Source organism: Apis mellifera, linkage group LG1 (assembly GCF_003254395.2).
Source record: "Apis mellifera strain DH4 linkage group LG1, Amel_HAv3.1, whole genome shotgun sequence".
NCBI lineage: Eukaryota > Metazoa > Arthropoda > Insecta > Hymenoptera > Apidae > Apis > Apis mellifera.
Window position 1 is genome coordinate 21,491,634 of NC_037638.1, and position 16,267 is coordinate 21,507,900.

Below are 16,267 nucleotides of genomic sequence, written 5' to 3' on the forward strand. Positions count from 1 at the left end.
TATAATGAAATATAATTACAATAAATGTTTTTTTAGTTTTCCTGAGAATATATAACTTCTCAATAAAGTTCTCAATAAAACTTTTAAAAATTTATAACAAATAAATAATTAAACTTTTTTGAAAAATTAAAGTATTTTTAAAAATTATTATATTTTCTTTATATACACATTATTTCTTTTTCTTTATTTTCATTTTTCATTCACTACACTTAATGTAACATTAAAATCATTTTTCTTAATATTAAAATTATTTTTTATTATTCTTATTCGATGTTATTAAATAAAATAACGCCTAATTTCAAATTTAATTTAATCGATAATGGTTATATTAATATTTATTTTTCAAAAATATATTTTTTTTACTTGTCTTTAATATTTATTTTTATAAAAAATTTATAATTATTATTCTATTGAATAAAAAAATTTTTTCACTTTATATCTTATGCACGATATAATATTTAATATTTATATATAATATTTAAAAAAGTATTAATTTGTAATAATAAATCACAAAATACAATGATATCCATTTATTATGCAAGATTTATTTTTAATTATTATATAATTTTTAAATATTTTATTTTGAAATATCACTATAGTTTTTATTAAAAAAAATATTACTTTACATTACACCATATCAATTCCACATAAATATTAATATTCATTTGATTAAAAAGTCGTTGCATTTTATTTGTTCCGAAATACATAAATTTTTGTTAATTGAAAGATATGCTGCCTTCTTAATAAATTTAATTTATATTTGAATATATTCAATATATACATTAAGTCTGTTCTTCGGAATTTGTGATAATATTTTATTATAAATAAAATTTTTAAAAATTAAAAAATTTATTTTTCAAATTTAGGATATATCTTCATGTAGATAAAAAGTGATTAAGATGAAATTTTTATATTAATTATATTTATTGGTCAGAAATATACATGTGAATTATTAATACATTTAATAAACATTAGTTTATATATATAAATTAATGATAATATATATTTATAAATCATAATTTAAATATAGATTTTAATTTCTTTTATATAATAAAAATTAGTATCTATTTAGATTAACTATCAACGGCTATTTAAAAAATATGTGATCATGTACATATAAAATCATGTTTTTTAAATACGATTTTAAATTTTTGAATTATGATTGATAATTATTTATTTTCAGTAACAATAAAATTTATAAAATAATAAATCTTGTGAAAGTTGTGAAAGTTATAAATGTTAACGAGACAATTTTATCTTCGTCACACCGGTTCATTTTGTTTCTATCTTATTTTATCTAACGCAAACTTAATTGCTTATAACTTAATAAATAAACTTCGGGAATCAAAATTTCAAAAGGTAAGTTTAATAAATAAATCTATAAAATCGATTTTCCAAAAATATATTTCACGAATATATTAACATCTTGTATATGTTTAATTCCAGAAAATATGACAGCTTAAAAGAGGTAAGTATGTCAAATTTCAGAATTAAGTAAAATAATCAAAAAATTTTTAATTCTAACATTTTAAAGAAGTAAGTATACAAAGTAAATATATAAAAATTAGGTAAGTATATAACAGTGATAAAAATATAAATAAATTTTAGGAAATTCTAACATATCATATTCTTCTCGAATTATATTCTTCAGTTATAAAATAAATATAATTTGAATAGAAATTTAATGCTAGAAATTTTAAATTAGAAGAAGATAATTCGACAGAAAGTGGCACGCAAAATTTTTGAAAAAATATTAAATATGAAAATTTTTAGCTAAATTTTCGATTTTATATTAGGAAAATATAATAGAACAAGAAGTGGCACGCAAAATTTTTTCCATATTTCTAAAAATAAAAATTTTCAATCTAATTTTATATATTTATCGAGATATATTTATCTTTTAATTTTATTACTTTTTGAGATATTACATTTTTTGATAGTTTTCTTATTTCTAAAGATATTTATCATTAGATATTTATTTCATATATGCTTTTTTTAATAAACATTTTTTTTTCAGTTTTCTTAATTCGAAATTACTTAAAGTTTATTATCTATCTTATTACCTATATTATTACCTATCTTAATTACAAATACATTTTATATATTTATCTTTTACAAGTGCTATTTTTGTAATATCGAATTTCATTTCTTTACAATATTTTTTATTGTAAAGATTTTATGAATATAAATAATATATAAATTGAACTGATTATTAGAAATATCTTGTTGATAATATTAAAAATTAAATAGTTTCAAGGAAAGCATATAATATTATTAATTTTTTCGTTAGTAAACGTGTTAAGAAATAGTAATAGTTTTTTTATGTGATATCAATTTTTTTATTTATATCAATATATTAGTTGATGTAAATCAACATTTTCTATATAAAAGGATATAAAAAAATTTTCAAATTTTTTAATATTATCAAAAAGTGAAATCATAAGTGAAATATTTCAAGTGAATAAATGATTTTTTTTCATTCTATATGTACGTATATATCGATGGTTATATATGAATATGAGAATGTAACAAAAGAAATACTTTTACTTGTTTCTTTTACTAATTTCTGTGGCTGGATTAAATGTAATTTCTGCACTAATCACTTTAAATCGTAGAGAATATACTAAACAATCTGATATTTTGCAATGAATATTTTAAAACATAAGACATAAAATTTCATAAAATGGTAGATCTAATTTGTGTCTTGTTTATGCTAGTAGTATTTAATATATTGAGAAGTAAGCAACAAGTTGAATTTTGATAGATTTAAGAATGTTTCAAACTTTTTCAATTTTGATTAACATTTTTAGTATACGATTCTTACGCTATTTATATTCAATATTAATAATCAAAGTTTAAAATTTTTTAAAGTTTTATAAACCTTATTAATTTTTTAATTTTCGCATGAAAAACGTTTTTTATATGAGAATTATAATTTCAAATCTCAAAGAAGACAAAGCATTCTTTAATAATTTAAACTTTTTTCAAAATCTAGAATTCTATTATGTGATCGTAAACATTGTAAATTATTATTTTCTAATATTTTAAAAGTGATTTTATAATATTTTATTTTTTTTTTTCTATATTTATAAACTTACAAATATAAAAGTAACTGTAGAAAGTCTATATTTTTCTACATACTTCATGGACATTGATGCAACGTAACACGTGTTGGGTCGAGTACGTTTATTTAAAGAGAGAGAAGACGTAGTAGTTTCACCAGAAACACGGAATTTTCGTCACTGATTCGTAAGGTCAATTTAATATTAGTATTAAATTTTTAAGTATATTGAGTAAAAATATAATTGCAATAGCAATGAAATATTACGATAAATAAATAATCACCAAGACTGTGAGTTGTGGTATTTCAGGAACAATCGCTCACGGCACGACCTGGTACGACAAGAATGAGCTGGCATAATTCGTTGTGCTCATTATTTCGGAACAATTTCGTTTCTTGAAATCTAATATATTTTATAATGATGCCGTCTGTATTGTTTCTGATTACTAATCGTTGTAAATGCGGTGTAAATTGTCGATCTTGCGTCTTTAAATGATTTTCCTAACCTGAATTATGGTTTATAACCTAATTAATACCCATAACATATTGTTGTGTAGTTCTATTGTGAAACGATATCGGTTGTTAAATCTATTTGCATATATATTAATAATTTAATGCAACAAATCATATATATATAATATTATCAAAATTTACTTATTTAAATATTTTCTTTAATTTGATCATTAAAGAAACAAATAAACAAAGTTCTTATAGATGCATATGTGAATTTATTTTCAAGTTTGTTTATTTAGAAAAGTTGTTTCGTTTAATTTATCTTTATTTATAAAATATTAATAAGTATGCATATTTGTAAGATTTTTAATATATAGTTATTTTTAATAGATAATTCTTTATTAATAATTTTTATATAATTTCAGGTGAGAATTAAAATAATCTCAATAAATTGTGTATACCAAAGAAGGAGCAAAATAACTTAGCAAAAGCTGTTTTTTAAATAAAAACAGAAGAAAAAACACATCATAGATCATATTAAATATAAAAAATATAAATATAAAATTTAAGCATTGCTGCAGTGCAGAAGGGCTCTATGTGCTCCACATCAGCTTCAGCAAATGATACTTTAGTTTTCAAGAATATTGTATCACAACATCAAAGAAGGATTTCATCTGCAAATTATAAACTTGGTATACGACAGAGACAACATGCGCAACGAGATTACTGCAGCAGTACTATTCTTAGTACAGCTGATAGAAAAAAACGAAAAATTTAGTCCTGATCAATTGGAATGTTTTAAACGACGTTTGGTGGAATTGTTGACGGAACGTTTTAAAAATCATTGGTTTCCAGACAAACCATTCAAAGGTCAAGGTTATCGTTGTATTCGTGTAAATGGTCATAATCGGAGGGATGCAACTTTAGAAAGTGCAGCTAATGCTGCTGGAGTAAAGTATGAAGATCTATCATTACCAGTAGAATTAACACTTTGGGTTGATCCTAATGAAGTTTGCTGCCGATTTGGAGAGAGCAAAGGGTCATATTGTACTTTAGCATCATTTGATGATAAAGAAAATACTGTACCAATTTTTCAAGGAAATAATGAAGGATTAGAAAAAGAAAATAAACAATCTGAGGGGCCGACTAAGATACAGGTTGATATATTACATTATGTATTTCATTATGTATATATTACATTATGTATTTCATTTTTTATTGGTATTAAAAAATAATATAATTTAAAAAGTTGAATAAATACTAACAATTTTTATATTTTACAGAAATCCCCTTTGACTACTAATACAGATCAGCAACAAAAATCAAAACCACTAAGCTCTGCTAATCAAAATCAACAGCATAGCAATAATGGTACAGGTAGGAAACGCAATCTAAACAGCCCAAGGTTACACCTTAATAGAAATCGTTCCTGGTTTGGTCACTCCTTCAGTATGGGCTATGGTCCTCATCCAATAAGTCAACCATGGTATAATATTATGCCTCCTCATTTTTTGGGTGGTCCATCTCCACCTCCTTTTATGGGTCACAGAGGAAATAAGTGGATTCATCCACCTTCCTATCCTACAGGACCTGCCCGTTTCCATCATTGGTCTCCCAAAGCTGCTCTTAAAGTATAAACGATCCCTCCCTATGAAAGTAGTTAAAAAATCTGTTCCTTCCCATAAAAGAAAAAAGAAATTCAAAAATTCTTTTAATAATTAAAAAATTTTGTTTTAATATAAAAGTATGCATATATTTATAGTGATGTTAAAAATATCTTGCTATTATTAATGTTATTATTGATATTGTATTCTTAAAAAATTTAATGTGAACATTTTTATATTAGGAACAGATTTATTAACATTTCAGTGACGAAAATTTCCCATTCTGTAATTACAAATGACCTTGTTCGAATTACGACTAAGGCTTACGATTTTTTATGACGAGAAATGTTGCATTATTACATGTTATATATAAATAATTAATTGGATGATAGATGTTTAATTCCGGATGCAAGGTTGCTTGTAAAATAATAGATTAGACAGAATTTAATTAGAATGAATTAAGTCATTGATGTCTAAGACAAAAAAATGTCATATCACTTGTGACACTTTTTCTGATTAATCCTCAAAAAAGAAAGGATTTAATAGAAAATAGATTATAGGTATTTCAAGAGGGAGCAGTATTGATTTTAAATGAATTTCCAAAATTGGATACAATTCCTCTTTAAATTATATGTAATAAATTTTAATGCCTCGTATAGGCGATCTCAGTTCTTTAAATAAACATTTCATGAAATTCTGTCATGTAATAGAAAGAAAGAGTTTCAAAGAACTTTTTCTTTAATGTGTATATATATATCTAGTGTATTCACAAAGACTGGAGCTTCAAAGTTCGCTTTATTTTTCAGTATTGTTATAATGCAGAAAAATAGAGAATTTAGAGATATAATATACCAACTTGTTAAGATAATAATGCCTTATAACAATATTGACAAACCATGTAAGCTTTGAAATTCTAGTAATACTGATTTGAGAATGATGTTTGACGAGTTCAAATCAACAACTTTATCTTTTATTGTATGTGTATATTGTTATATTGCGTTAACGAATAGAAGAACGATACCTCTTTTGAATTTGCAGGTTCATGGTGCAAAGAAATTTAAAATATTTTTGCTTTAAAGAAGCACACCATACCTGTTATGTAAACATACTGCCTCCAGTAGAGATTCTATTAATAATCGTTTATGTTAGATGATTATTAACAAACGCATGAATTTCATAATTAACATACATTTACAAAAATGAATGTTTATTTTAATTATGCTCAATATAAAAATATATATTGAGCTTATGGTTTTTAAGCAAAACAACTAAAACTTAGCACTTAAGAATATACATCTTTGATGTTAATAGATCTATAGCTTATTGCAGTTGAAACTTTAATTCTACTATACTAATACAGATGTTGTGTACATTCAATCTTGTATATTGTAGACAATTTATAACTCTATAGTAATTTATGCTCTTGCTTTGTTAACATCATAAATACATGCTTGATTTTTATTTGGGAATTACTTATGTATGAAGGACTCAAAAACCAACTAAAATATATTAATTTTTTAATTTTCATTTTATGCAGTATTCTGAGAGTTACAATAGTTAATTTCTTTAATACTTCTATTGCTGTTTATTTACATTCTTTTATTCAGATATGTTTGTGTAAATATATATATCATATCTCGTAATCTAAATAATAATCATATTCTTTAATCTTGATATTTAAAGACTATATTGTTTGGTTTTTGAACCTTTCACACGTGCACGAACGTTTTAATATTATATCTAAAGTGTGCAATTTTTTTCAATTTATGTTGTAACATAGAATTATTCATAAAGATAACTTTCACTTTATTTACGTGATTTTAATGTGAGATTTATTTTTAAGAATTACGTTTGTGCAAATATATTGTTATCTCATTGGCGCAAAACATATAATCTTTATATGGATTATGTCAAATGCAGTATGCACTATATTTTATTAGTAGATTATTAATTTATGTGGTTAAATCATTTTAAAAAGTTTTCGTTAATGTTTTAACCTACTAAAATTGATGGTAATGTGAAAAATTGAAATTGCATAGTATAGCTGTTACCATCTATTACATAATATAAATCTAGCTGATGACACAAATTGGAGTATTGTCGCTAGATACACTTAGTGTCCTTAGATAAATTTCTAATGATATAACCAGACACAACATAAATATTATTGAACAGACTGTGTTAGAAAGAATTTTAATCAAATATGTAGTATAAATTTTGCAACTTTCATGTTTCACATTTAGCATTGTTTAATATATGCATGAAATTTGCTGTATTGTAGATGATTTTTGTGTTCAATTTGTTAAAACTTATTCAGAAAGAGTCATTTTGTTGTTATGAAAGGTATAAAAATTCTATATGAATATAGATATAATGTATATGTAGAGTTAAGCAATGTTGCATTCGGACATATTCTTTTATTAATATATATGATGCTCAACATTTGAAATGTTCCAAACTTTTTAATTGTGTTCATGATATAAAAAAAAAAAAAAAAAAAATATGCTCCATATAATAACATTTTCTAATAATAGGAAATGTTCAGAAACAATTTTTTTATAAGAAGTCTATATTTGAATAACATGTGATAAAACATGTAGTATTAATGTACATTTGCAGTCTTGACAAGAAAGAAATTACATTTTGGGCAAAAAAAATATATTCCCTTTTATATAAAAAATTCTTTTATATCTGTAACTTCTTAAGTATATGAGAGTTAGACATTAACATTTACAAATGAATATAGTGCTTTGGCATAAAAAAAAAAAAATTAAAAACCTTTATATCATTTTCAAAAAAAAAAACAAAAAAAAATGCTTTATACAGTATTAAGAAAAAAATCTAAAATATCAATTTTCAATTTAAAATTTTTGTTTTTATATAATTAATATATAGAAAAAAATTTAATATGTCATTATTATATATTCTCTTATCAAGAATTATTAAGAGTGTACTTTACAATCGTGTCAAATAATGTATCCAAAAAGAAAAACAGATTTGATATTAGCATTAATGTTTGGATCATTTCGATTGTAGGGTAAGGCACTATATAAACATATGCATATATTCTACCACTGCTGTGTCATATGTTATAAAACTACTTTTTGCATAATTATGCAATGATAACTATAATCCTGTTCTACAACCATACTGATCTTCGCATTTTTTTCATAACTTCAAATATATATCTCTGTTCAATACTTTGTTTCGTGTTATCCAATAAAAACTATATTACACATTCAAGCAAAATACTTACAAATCATTGATTGTACAACCTTTTTACTTTTAGTATCATATAATCGAAATTTATAGAATTACTAATCAACTATAAATAAAATTTTTAAACATTTTAGAAAGATTCATATCTGTACTAAAAAACAAATCATAACAAATAAAACCGTATTATTGATTGCAAATTACTTTTTATTCTTTTATATTTATATATATTAATATTTATTGTTTTTGGAGATACAATATAATCGAAACAATTTTTTTTATATTTCGTCTTTGTTATTTTTTGGCTTATGTATTTTATCATGTAATGCATTTTTTATAAATATCATAAGATTTTGAAAAGTTATATTTGCAAATATTATACGAAACATATTTGAAGTAATTATTGTAATATTAACATTTTTATGATTAAAAATATTATGTACGAATTATAATAACACTTAATAAATATTTCTGCAAATCAAATCTTTTTAATATTTATTTAATCATCATATTTCATTTTTTATTATAAATTTTGCATATATTTTAAAATTTTGTATATAATAAAAATTTTTTAAATTTTAAAATTGTGTTGATTCCTACAATTTTCTACATATATACAATAGATAATATGATATGATAATATGTATTAATATCCAATAAGAAATACGATTCAAGTATCGCGAGTCACTCTATTGGTTATCCTTAAATATATGCATTAAGTACGATTTTCATTGTCAGCAATTTATTTTGAATTTTCTTTTTTCCATTTAATAGTTCTTTCTTCCAATAAATTTATAATATATCGTAAAACATAAAAGTAATGGCTATAATATTACAAATATTTGTAACTCCATCTTAAAATTGAAGATACTTCGAGTTAGATGTGTGGCAGACGACAGAGAATTTTGCAATCTGTCACTTCAAAGTTTATTGTAATAATATTTCTTTAAATATTAGTAATTCTATAAAAATAACTCTCATTACGAAAATTGCTTTAGTAATTGATGATGTTATGAGGAAATATATTAGAATGAAACGTATGTAAACTATCCATATTTCTATTCGAATTGAACAACAGGGTTATGAGGCTCCAATTTCGAAGTCTCGTTATTCATAAATATTTTTTCAATATTTTTTGTATAATTTGTATATTACATGATGGCTGAAAAATGTAAGGTAAGTACATATGTTAAATAAATAAATAATAATAAGTGAATATTACATATAACTAATAATTAATATCTTTTTGGAAATTAAATATAGTAAAATTTATAACATCTGTTATAAAATTACATATTCAGAAAAATAGAAATATTTCAATTAATTGAATAATAATAAATGATACAAATTCATTTAGAAAGAAATAAATGAATTGTGTGTCTATTTTGATCTTTAATATCTTTTATATATATATATATATATATTATCTATTATATATAAAAATTATTTTTAAACTAATTAAATTTTTAAATTTTCAGGAATGTGGCTGCAAATGTCTGGGCTGTAATCAAAATGATCAGCAACATGGAGAAATGCATTTGCATGTAGAAATAGAAAATTTACGTCAACGTTTATTAGAAAGAGATAATCATATTGTAACAATGGAGACACAGTTTTTAAATGAAGCTGACAAATTTCCAAATGGTGAATTAGCTTCTATGAAGGAAGAACTTTTAATTTGGCAAGAAAAGTATTCAAGATTATACGAGGCTCATAAACGTGTTCAGAAAGTAAATCAAAATCTTGAAGATAAATTATTGAGGATTGTAGATAAATGTGAAACAGAAAAAAGTGCATTTACTAAGGATATTGCAACTTTATCTCATAGATTAGCTGATGCAAATTACACTATACATCGTTTAACTCAAGATAATGTATGTTTCAAATATAAAATTTTGATGATTTAAAATTGAATTGTGAATAAAATTTTTATAAATAATATTTTATTTTAGGAAAAATATAGGAATGATGTAAACTTGGCAATACAACTTCTTCAATGTAAACCTTCTAATTTTGTTGGACAAAAATATGATTCTGTAAGTTATATTTTATAAAATATTTGTAAGTTAAGATATGAAGAATATATATATATGAAAATAAATTAATATTAATTTCAGTTACCTTCCGAAGTACAAGCCAAAGTTAGGACATACATTGCACAAAAGAAACATTCTAGTGATACTACATCTCCTGATATAAAAAGTATTACAGTACCAATTTCAACATTTCCTCCAACAGCAATGGTATATAATGTAACTAAACCTACAATTGAAAACAATAGTGATGATGAAACAGATGAATCTAAACCACCAGTGGATGTTGTCTCGGCAGCGATAATGGCGAAAGTTTTAGAAGATCGAGAGAAAGAAAGAGTATTTGGAAAGCATTGTGATACATGTACTTGCCATAGAAGTATTTTAATGGTTGATGCTGAAACTCAAACTAATATGCCAAATGTTTTTTCTTGTAATGAATGTACAACAATGTATGCACAAAATGTAGAGAAACATTCTGATAATTTAAAAAATATTGATAAAAATTGTCAAAATAAAGGAAGTCAAAATTCATTGGTACATGTAATCTATCATGAGGGAAATGAAAGTGTTAATAGTAAAGTACAGTATCAGAATAATTGTACAAAGAATAGTAATCATCAACAACTATGCACAAAAGATAAATTTTTAAATAGAAATAGTAAAATTATAGACAGTTTAAAAGACGATAATCGTGTAAATGTTAATACAAAGCTTAATTTTAATAAAAAGAATTCATTACGTCATAATGATATCGTCAATACGTCACAACATCAAAGTATATTTCAAAATCAAAACGAAAATACGACTAAACAGGCAATATCTTATAAAATTAACGATACATGTGTTAATGGTAAAACAAATGTTGATAAAGGAAAACAAACAAAACTGAATAAAAAATGTGAAATTGATGGTAAATTTAATCCAAATTCTTGGAATAAATTGGATAAGAAATCTTCTAATTGTAGTCGTATAGTTCCTGAAAATTGTAAAAATTACTTTGATAGAAAAGAGCAGAGTCACATCGATATTATTAACGATAGATTATGGAAAAATGAATGGACGAGACTAAAATCACAGACGAAAGAAAGCAAAGACAAAATTAACAGTGATATTGAGATTGATATAATTAATGATAGGGTTTGGAAAAATGATAGATCAACTCAAGAAACACAACAACACGCAACACAATTAACTTTAATAGAAGTGAAGAATATTGATAATGTTGCGCATCAAAATGATTCTGGGCAAATGGAAGTGGCCACTAGTCCAACTTTTAGTAGCGATAGTATTGTAATTTCAACTTCCGATCCTTCCAGTAGTTCTAGTGATGTCGTTCAATTAACTGGAATGCGTGTGCATAATGTATTAGGTAATTTGAAACCTAATACGCAAAATAGAATAACTGGTCCAAGGAATTGTCTCGTTAGAGTAACACCTGGATCGAAGAATATTCTTTTAGATAATGCTGGTCATTATAAAACTGTGTTATATACTAGTGGAAATAATAAACCAAATACCGCTTTAGTTCATTCGAAAAAAATGTCTCGATCTGGATCGGAAAGATCAATTTCAACCAGTAGCGAAGAAAGCACACCGATGTTGTTACATGACAATAATCAATTACAAAGAGTAGCCGAATGGGTTCAATCATCGGTTCACATGGATAATTCTGGATCAAATTACACGGAATTAAAGCCAAATGAAAATATAATGGATAATAAAAGTCTTTCTTTAACATATTTAGACGAGTCTCAAACAAATTGCAAATCAATTGAAAATAATCAAGAATCATATGACAATTCTTCAGAAAATAAATGCAACAGTTTGATAATGGAAGAAATTCAAGAATTTGGAATGAGAAATTTAAATAATGCTGTAAATAATTTTTCATTGGATACTGTAAATAATACTGATTTAGAAAAAGAGAAAGATTTAATATCTTTCGATATTCCAATCGAAGAGGAGAAAGTTTTGCCTAAAACATTGAAAAAAGGAGTCACTGCAGATTTTGATTACGAAGTCAAGATTACTAAAGAAATGGAAGAAACTTATTTAAAGCTTGCAGCGAGTTTAGATCCTGTGGCATTAAGCTTATCGAGCACGGATAACGTGGATTTAACGATTGAAAAATATAGGAAAGATCACAAGAGATTTCAAAAGAATCACGATAAAACGGGATCAAAAGTGTAAAGTATACCAGCAAATATTTGAAAAGAAATTATTACTATTTCAGCAGGGAGTTCCTTTAAAAATAAAACAGAGCATTATTTTTTGTAACTACGTGAAACTAAGGCTGTACCAAGAACAGTAGCGTAGAGTAAAACATTCTATATTCACACATACACTATATTGCAGTTGTAGAATCATATTTATTTAATTTGTATAGCTAATAATAATAATAATAATATCGTAATATTTTTGTTTTGTGAATAAAAATTGAATTTCATAGCAATTATGCAATGTTGCTAGATAGAATATTATTTATTAACTACTTTAGTAAATTCTATTATAATTAATATGCATAATTTAATTCCAACTAACTAAAAATCGATTATATTTTTTATTCGATTCTTTTTTTTTATCTAAAAGATATTGAAATACTTTACTTATGTACGAACGTAATGTCTTAGTTTTCTTCTTTCTTCTGTACACTTTTGTACAGATCAATTGAAATATGAAATATGAAACATGGATTAAATTAGATGTCCAAACTTTTATTCTTGTTACTGCGATACTGCGATTAAATATTATATTAGGATAAATTGCGTTCGGGTGTATTAAAACGTTGACAATATTATAAACAGAAAATTCATTGTCAAATTGTCGAAATTTTACACTCATAGTGTAATACATTAGCGCGTGCTATATTTCCAAATCATTAGAATCATGGAACGCGAATATTTCGCGTCGTCAAATGTAAAATCTTTTACAAATTCATTCGATGGAAGAGGAACACCGAAACGAACGACGATAGTATTTTAACGTAAATAAACGAAATTTTATCATCGTAAACGGGTAAACGATAAAACGATGTTATATTTTCCTTGTATGCATGTGCAAGTATGGCAGAATACAGAATAATGACAATATCAAGATTGTTGATAATTATCATAAAATGTATCCGTGAGATTTTTCATTAATTTCGTACTCGCATCAAAATAAATATCATTATAAAAATCAAATACGAGAAACGTTTTATGTAATAATAAAAATTTGTTTGGCGCAAATATCCTCGCCTGTGTTAAGGAGAAATAATTATGGTACCAAAGTTAATACATTTTGATATTTCTTTAATGTCTCACTTTAATGTATCGTAGTATAATTACTCACTTTATTTTGCATGTTTTATTACGAGTTTATTTTAAAAAAAGATGCTTAAGATCCCTGCGACAAAGATGAAAGTTATATAATACTTCAGGCGCATAATTAAAATAAACTCGATTCGATTACCTGATTTCAATTGTAATCCAAACTCGCTGTGCTTCGATCGAATCGAAATCGATCTTTTAAAGAAAGAAAGAAAGAAAAAAGAAAAAAAAAAAAAAAGAAAAAAAGAAAAAAAAAGAAGAAAAACGAAGAGAAAAAAAATATAAACTTTTACTCAGTCTTCGAGTATTTTAGCGTTGTTTTATGGCAATAAAAAGAATTACTTCAATATTATTCCTTATATTGTACTTTTACAAATATAATTACAGATAAACAATAAATTGATCAATATCGCAAATATAACTTAAGGCAAAAAAAAAAAATAAATAAATAAAATAAAAATTAATTGATAATTATTGTCTTACGGAGAATTTAACATTTAACGATAATAATTATATTCGTTGATAATTTTTCTCGAATGAAAGATTGAATAAAATTGCCGATATTTATAATTCAACGTATCCACGACGTTTCAAAAATGAGATATTATTGCGTTTCATGGTAAACATAAGTGCATCGTGTTACGAGCAAGACGCAAAGATTAATGTTTCTGCCTGTTTTTTTTTTCCATTTATGCAATAATGTATTCTGCGTGGAACAGAGAGTTGCAATGTAATAATCGAGAATGTGGATTGAGGAAATGAATTAAAGATGACTCCATCTATCGTGGACATCGCATTAAAGTTGCAAATTTATGCGTAAAATAAAAAGAAAAAAAAAATATATATATATATATACGAGCATTACCGTATTACAGCAAGAGGAAAAGCAAGGAAACTTTTCGCGTTTTCATAGCGAAAACGTCGGAACGATCGCGTATTTTTAGGCTGTTCACCTATGCGTAAACTCAAGAAGCGATGAAATTCGAAAACCGAAACTTCGCATATTTCGCGAAACCGATTGATTTTCATCGTGGCTCGTTAAGCGCAACGCGTTTTCAGTTAACGACCATTAATTAAGGAGGGTGCATGAGTCACCGGTATATCGGTGCTCGAGTTCTGAATATACAAATGAAAATATCGATTGAGAACATGTCGCCAAATATATTTCCGTCGGTTTCAATATTCTCTCAGGTGAACCAACATCTCTTCAAGATATCTATATCTATTAGAAAATTAGAAGAATTGATTATTTGGATTGGATTCATATTGGAATATTGGAAAAAAGGAAGTGATGCTTTGAAATAATTTACTCAAGCTCGAGATAATGATGGAGAAATGGAACGAGATGTTTGGTTTGAATTTAAATTAAGATTTCTTCTTTTTTTTTTTTTTTCCTGAATTTTGATATTCTATCTCGTACGGCTAGGTAAAAATTCCATTGTTCATCCAAATTAATATTTTTATCTATATTTATTAAGTAAATTGAATATTGTAAAAAAAAGAAAAAAAAAAGAAAAAAAGGAAATCGTGTAATATATATATATTAGTGCAAGAATTAGAATCAAGTGAATAAAGATATACGAGGCTTTATCGAATCGTACGTTCAAGATTGCACCGTACTTTACGGTTTTACACTCGTGAGCGCGTATGTTTCGCTTTTGATTCATTTTACGAATAACACAATATTGTGAAATGCGTATTGTATCGATAGGAGAAACGGTTTTAGAAGAACAATGAGGTATCTTTGATTTTTTTTTCTTTTTTTTTTTTTTCTCTTTAATTAGCTTATTATACATTCTTATACAGATATATCGGAATAGAAGAGGAGGAATAGCGAGGAGGGAGGGCTCGAAAGATCAAACGCAGATCTATGAATTTGAATACAAAAGATACTGTAAATGCATTGAGGTGTATCGTTGCGGCTGAGTTTTCATTGAAACGGACTGATCGCTTTGAATTACATCCTGTAGTAAACAGTTACCCATTAACTCGAAATCAGATGTACCATGTGTAACGTGGCGACGATAATAATGTAAACTGTACATATACAGTGAAATAAAAATGTATTTAAAGAAGCGAATGTTATTTCAACGTGAAAACCATTTTTATTTATAATTTTATCACATATATGAAAAAAAAAAGAAATTTATCGATCCATCCGTGAGCTAGATCAAATTTTTAGATTATAGATTAAAATTAATCTTTTGTCACGTTTTAATTTATCGCGATAATTCTGACGGATAAACACACCAAGGTTTCCCCCAGCTTGAATGGATTTGATAAATCTGATCTCGATGTAAATTTTTGTGGCGTTTAATTCGGCGCAACCGCCGCTGAAAACGCATGCAGAAAATCGATCGAACGATCGGGCCGAGCCCAGCTCGTTTCAATCAACCTAATGTTCCAATAATTTGGATCCTGAACAGACCTAGCTCAACCGTACGAATGAATGAACGGCCTCGCCTGCCTCGCACTATTACGCGATACTCTGACACGCGTGTCCGATATTATTTGATTATCCGCGAATGTTGTAACACTTTTCGCGGGTGCGTAGATAAAAACGGGAGAGCGAACTTTTTGTTCGACGAT

At 25.4% G+C, this 16,267-nt stretch overlaps 2 protein-coding genes across 2 annotated transcripts; both read left to right on the forward strand.

Moving 5' to 3' along the window:
- Positions 1-3,128: 3,128 nt before the first annotated feature.
- Positions 3,129-5,201, forward strand: LOC410675 (maternal B9.10 protein). Its single transcript, XM_394152.7, has 3 exons — positions 3,129-3,254; positions 3,940-4,671; positions 4,798-5,201. The coding sequence occupies exons 2-3, from the start codon at positions 4,225-4,227 to the stop codon at positions 5,149-5,151; spliced, it is 801 nt and encodes a 266-aa protein (XP_394152.2). The 5' UTR covers positions 3,129-3,254; positions 3,940-4,224; the 3' UTR covers positions 5,152-5,201.
- A 3,919-nt stretch (positions 5,202-9,120) lies between these two features.
- On the forward strand, positions 9,121-15,753 carry LOC725079 (GATA zinc finger domain-containing protein 14). Its single transcript, XM_001120969.5, has 4 exons — positions 9,121-9,510; positions 9,813-10,208; positions 10,287-10,370; positions 10,452-15,753. The coding sequence occupies exons 1-4, from the start codon at positions 9,490-9,492 to the stop codon at positions 12,558-12,560; spliced, it is 2,610 nt and encodes an 869-aa protein (XP_001120969.2). The 5' UTR covers positions 9,121-9,489; the 3' UTR covers positions 12,561-15,753.
- The last annotated feature ends 514 nt before the right edge of the window (positions 15,754-16,267 follow it).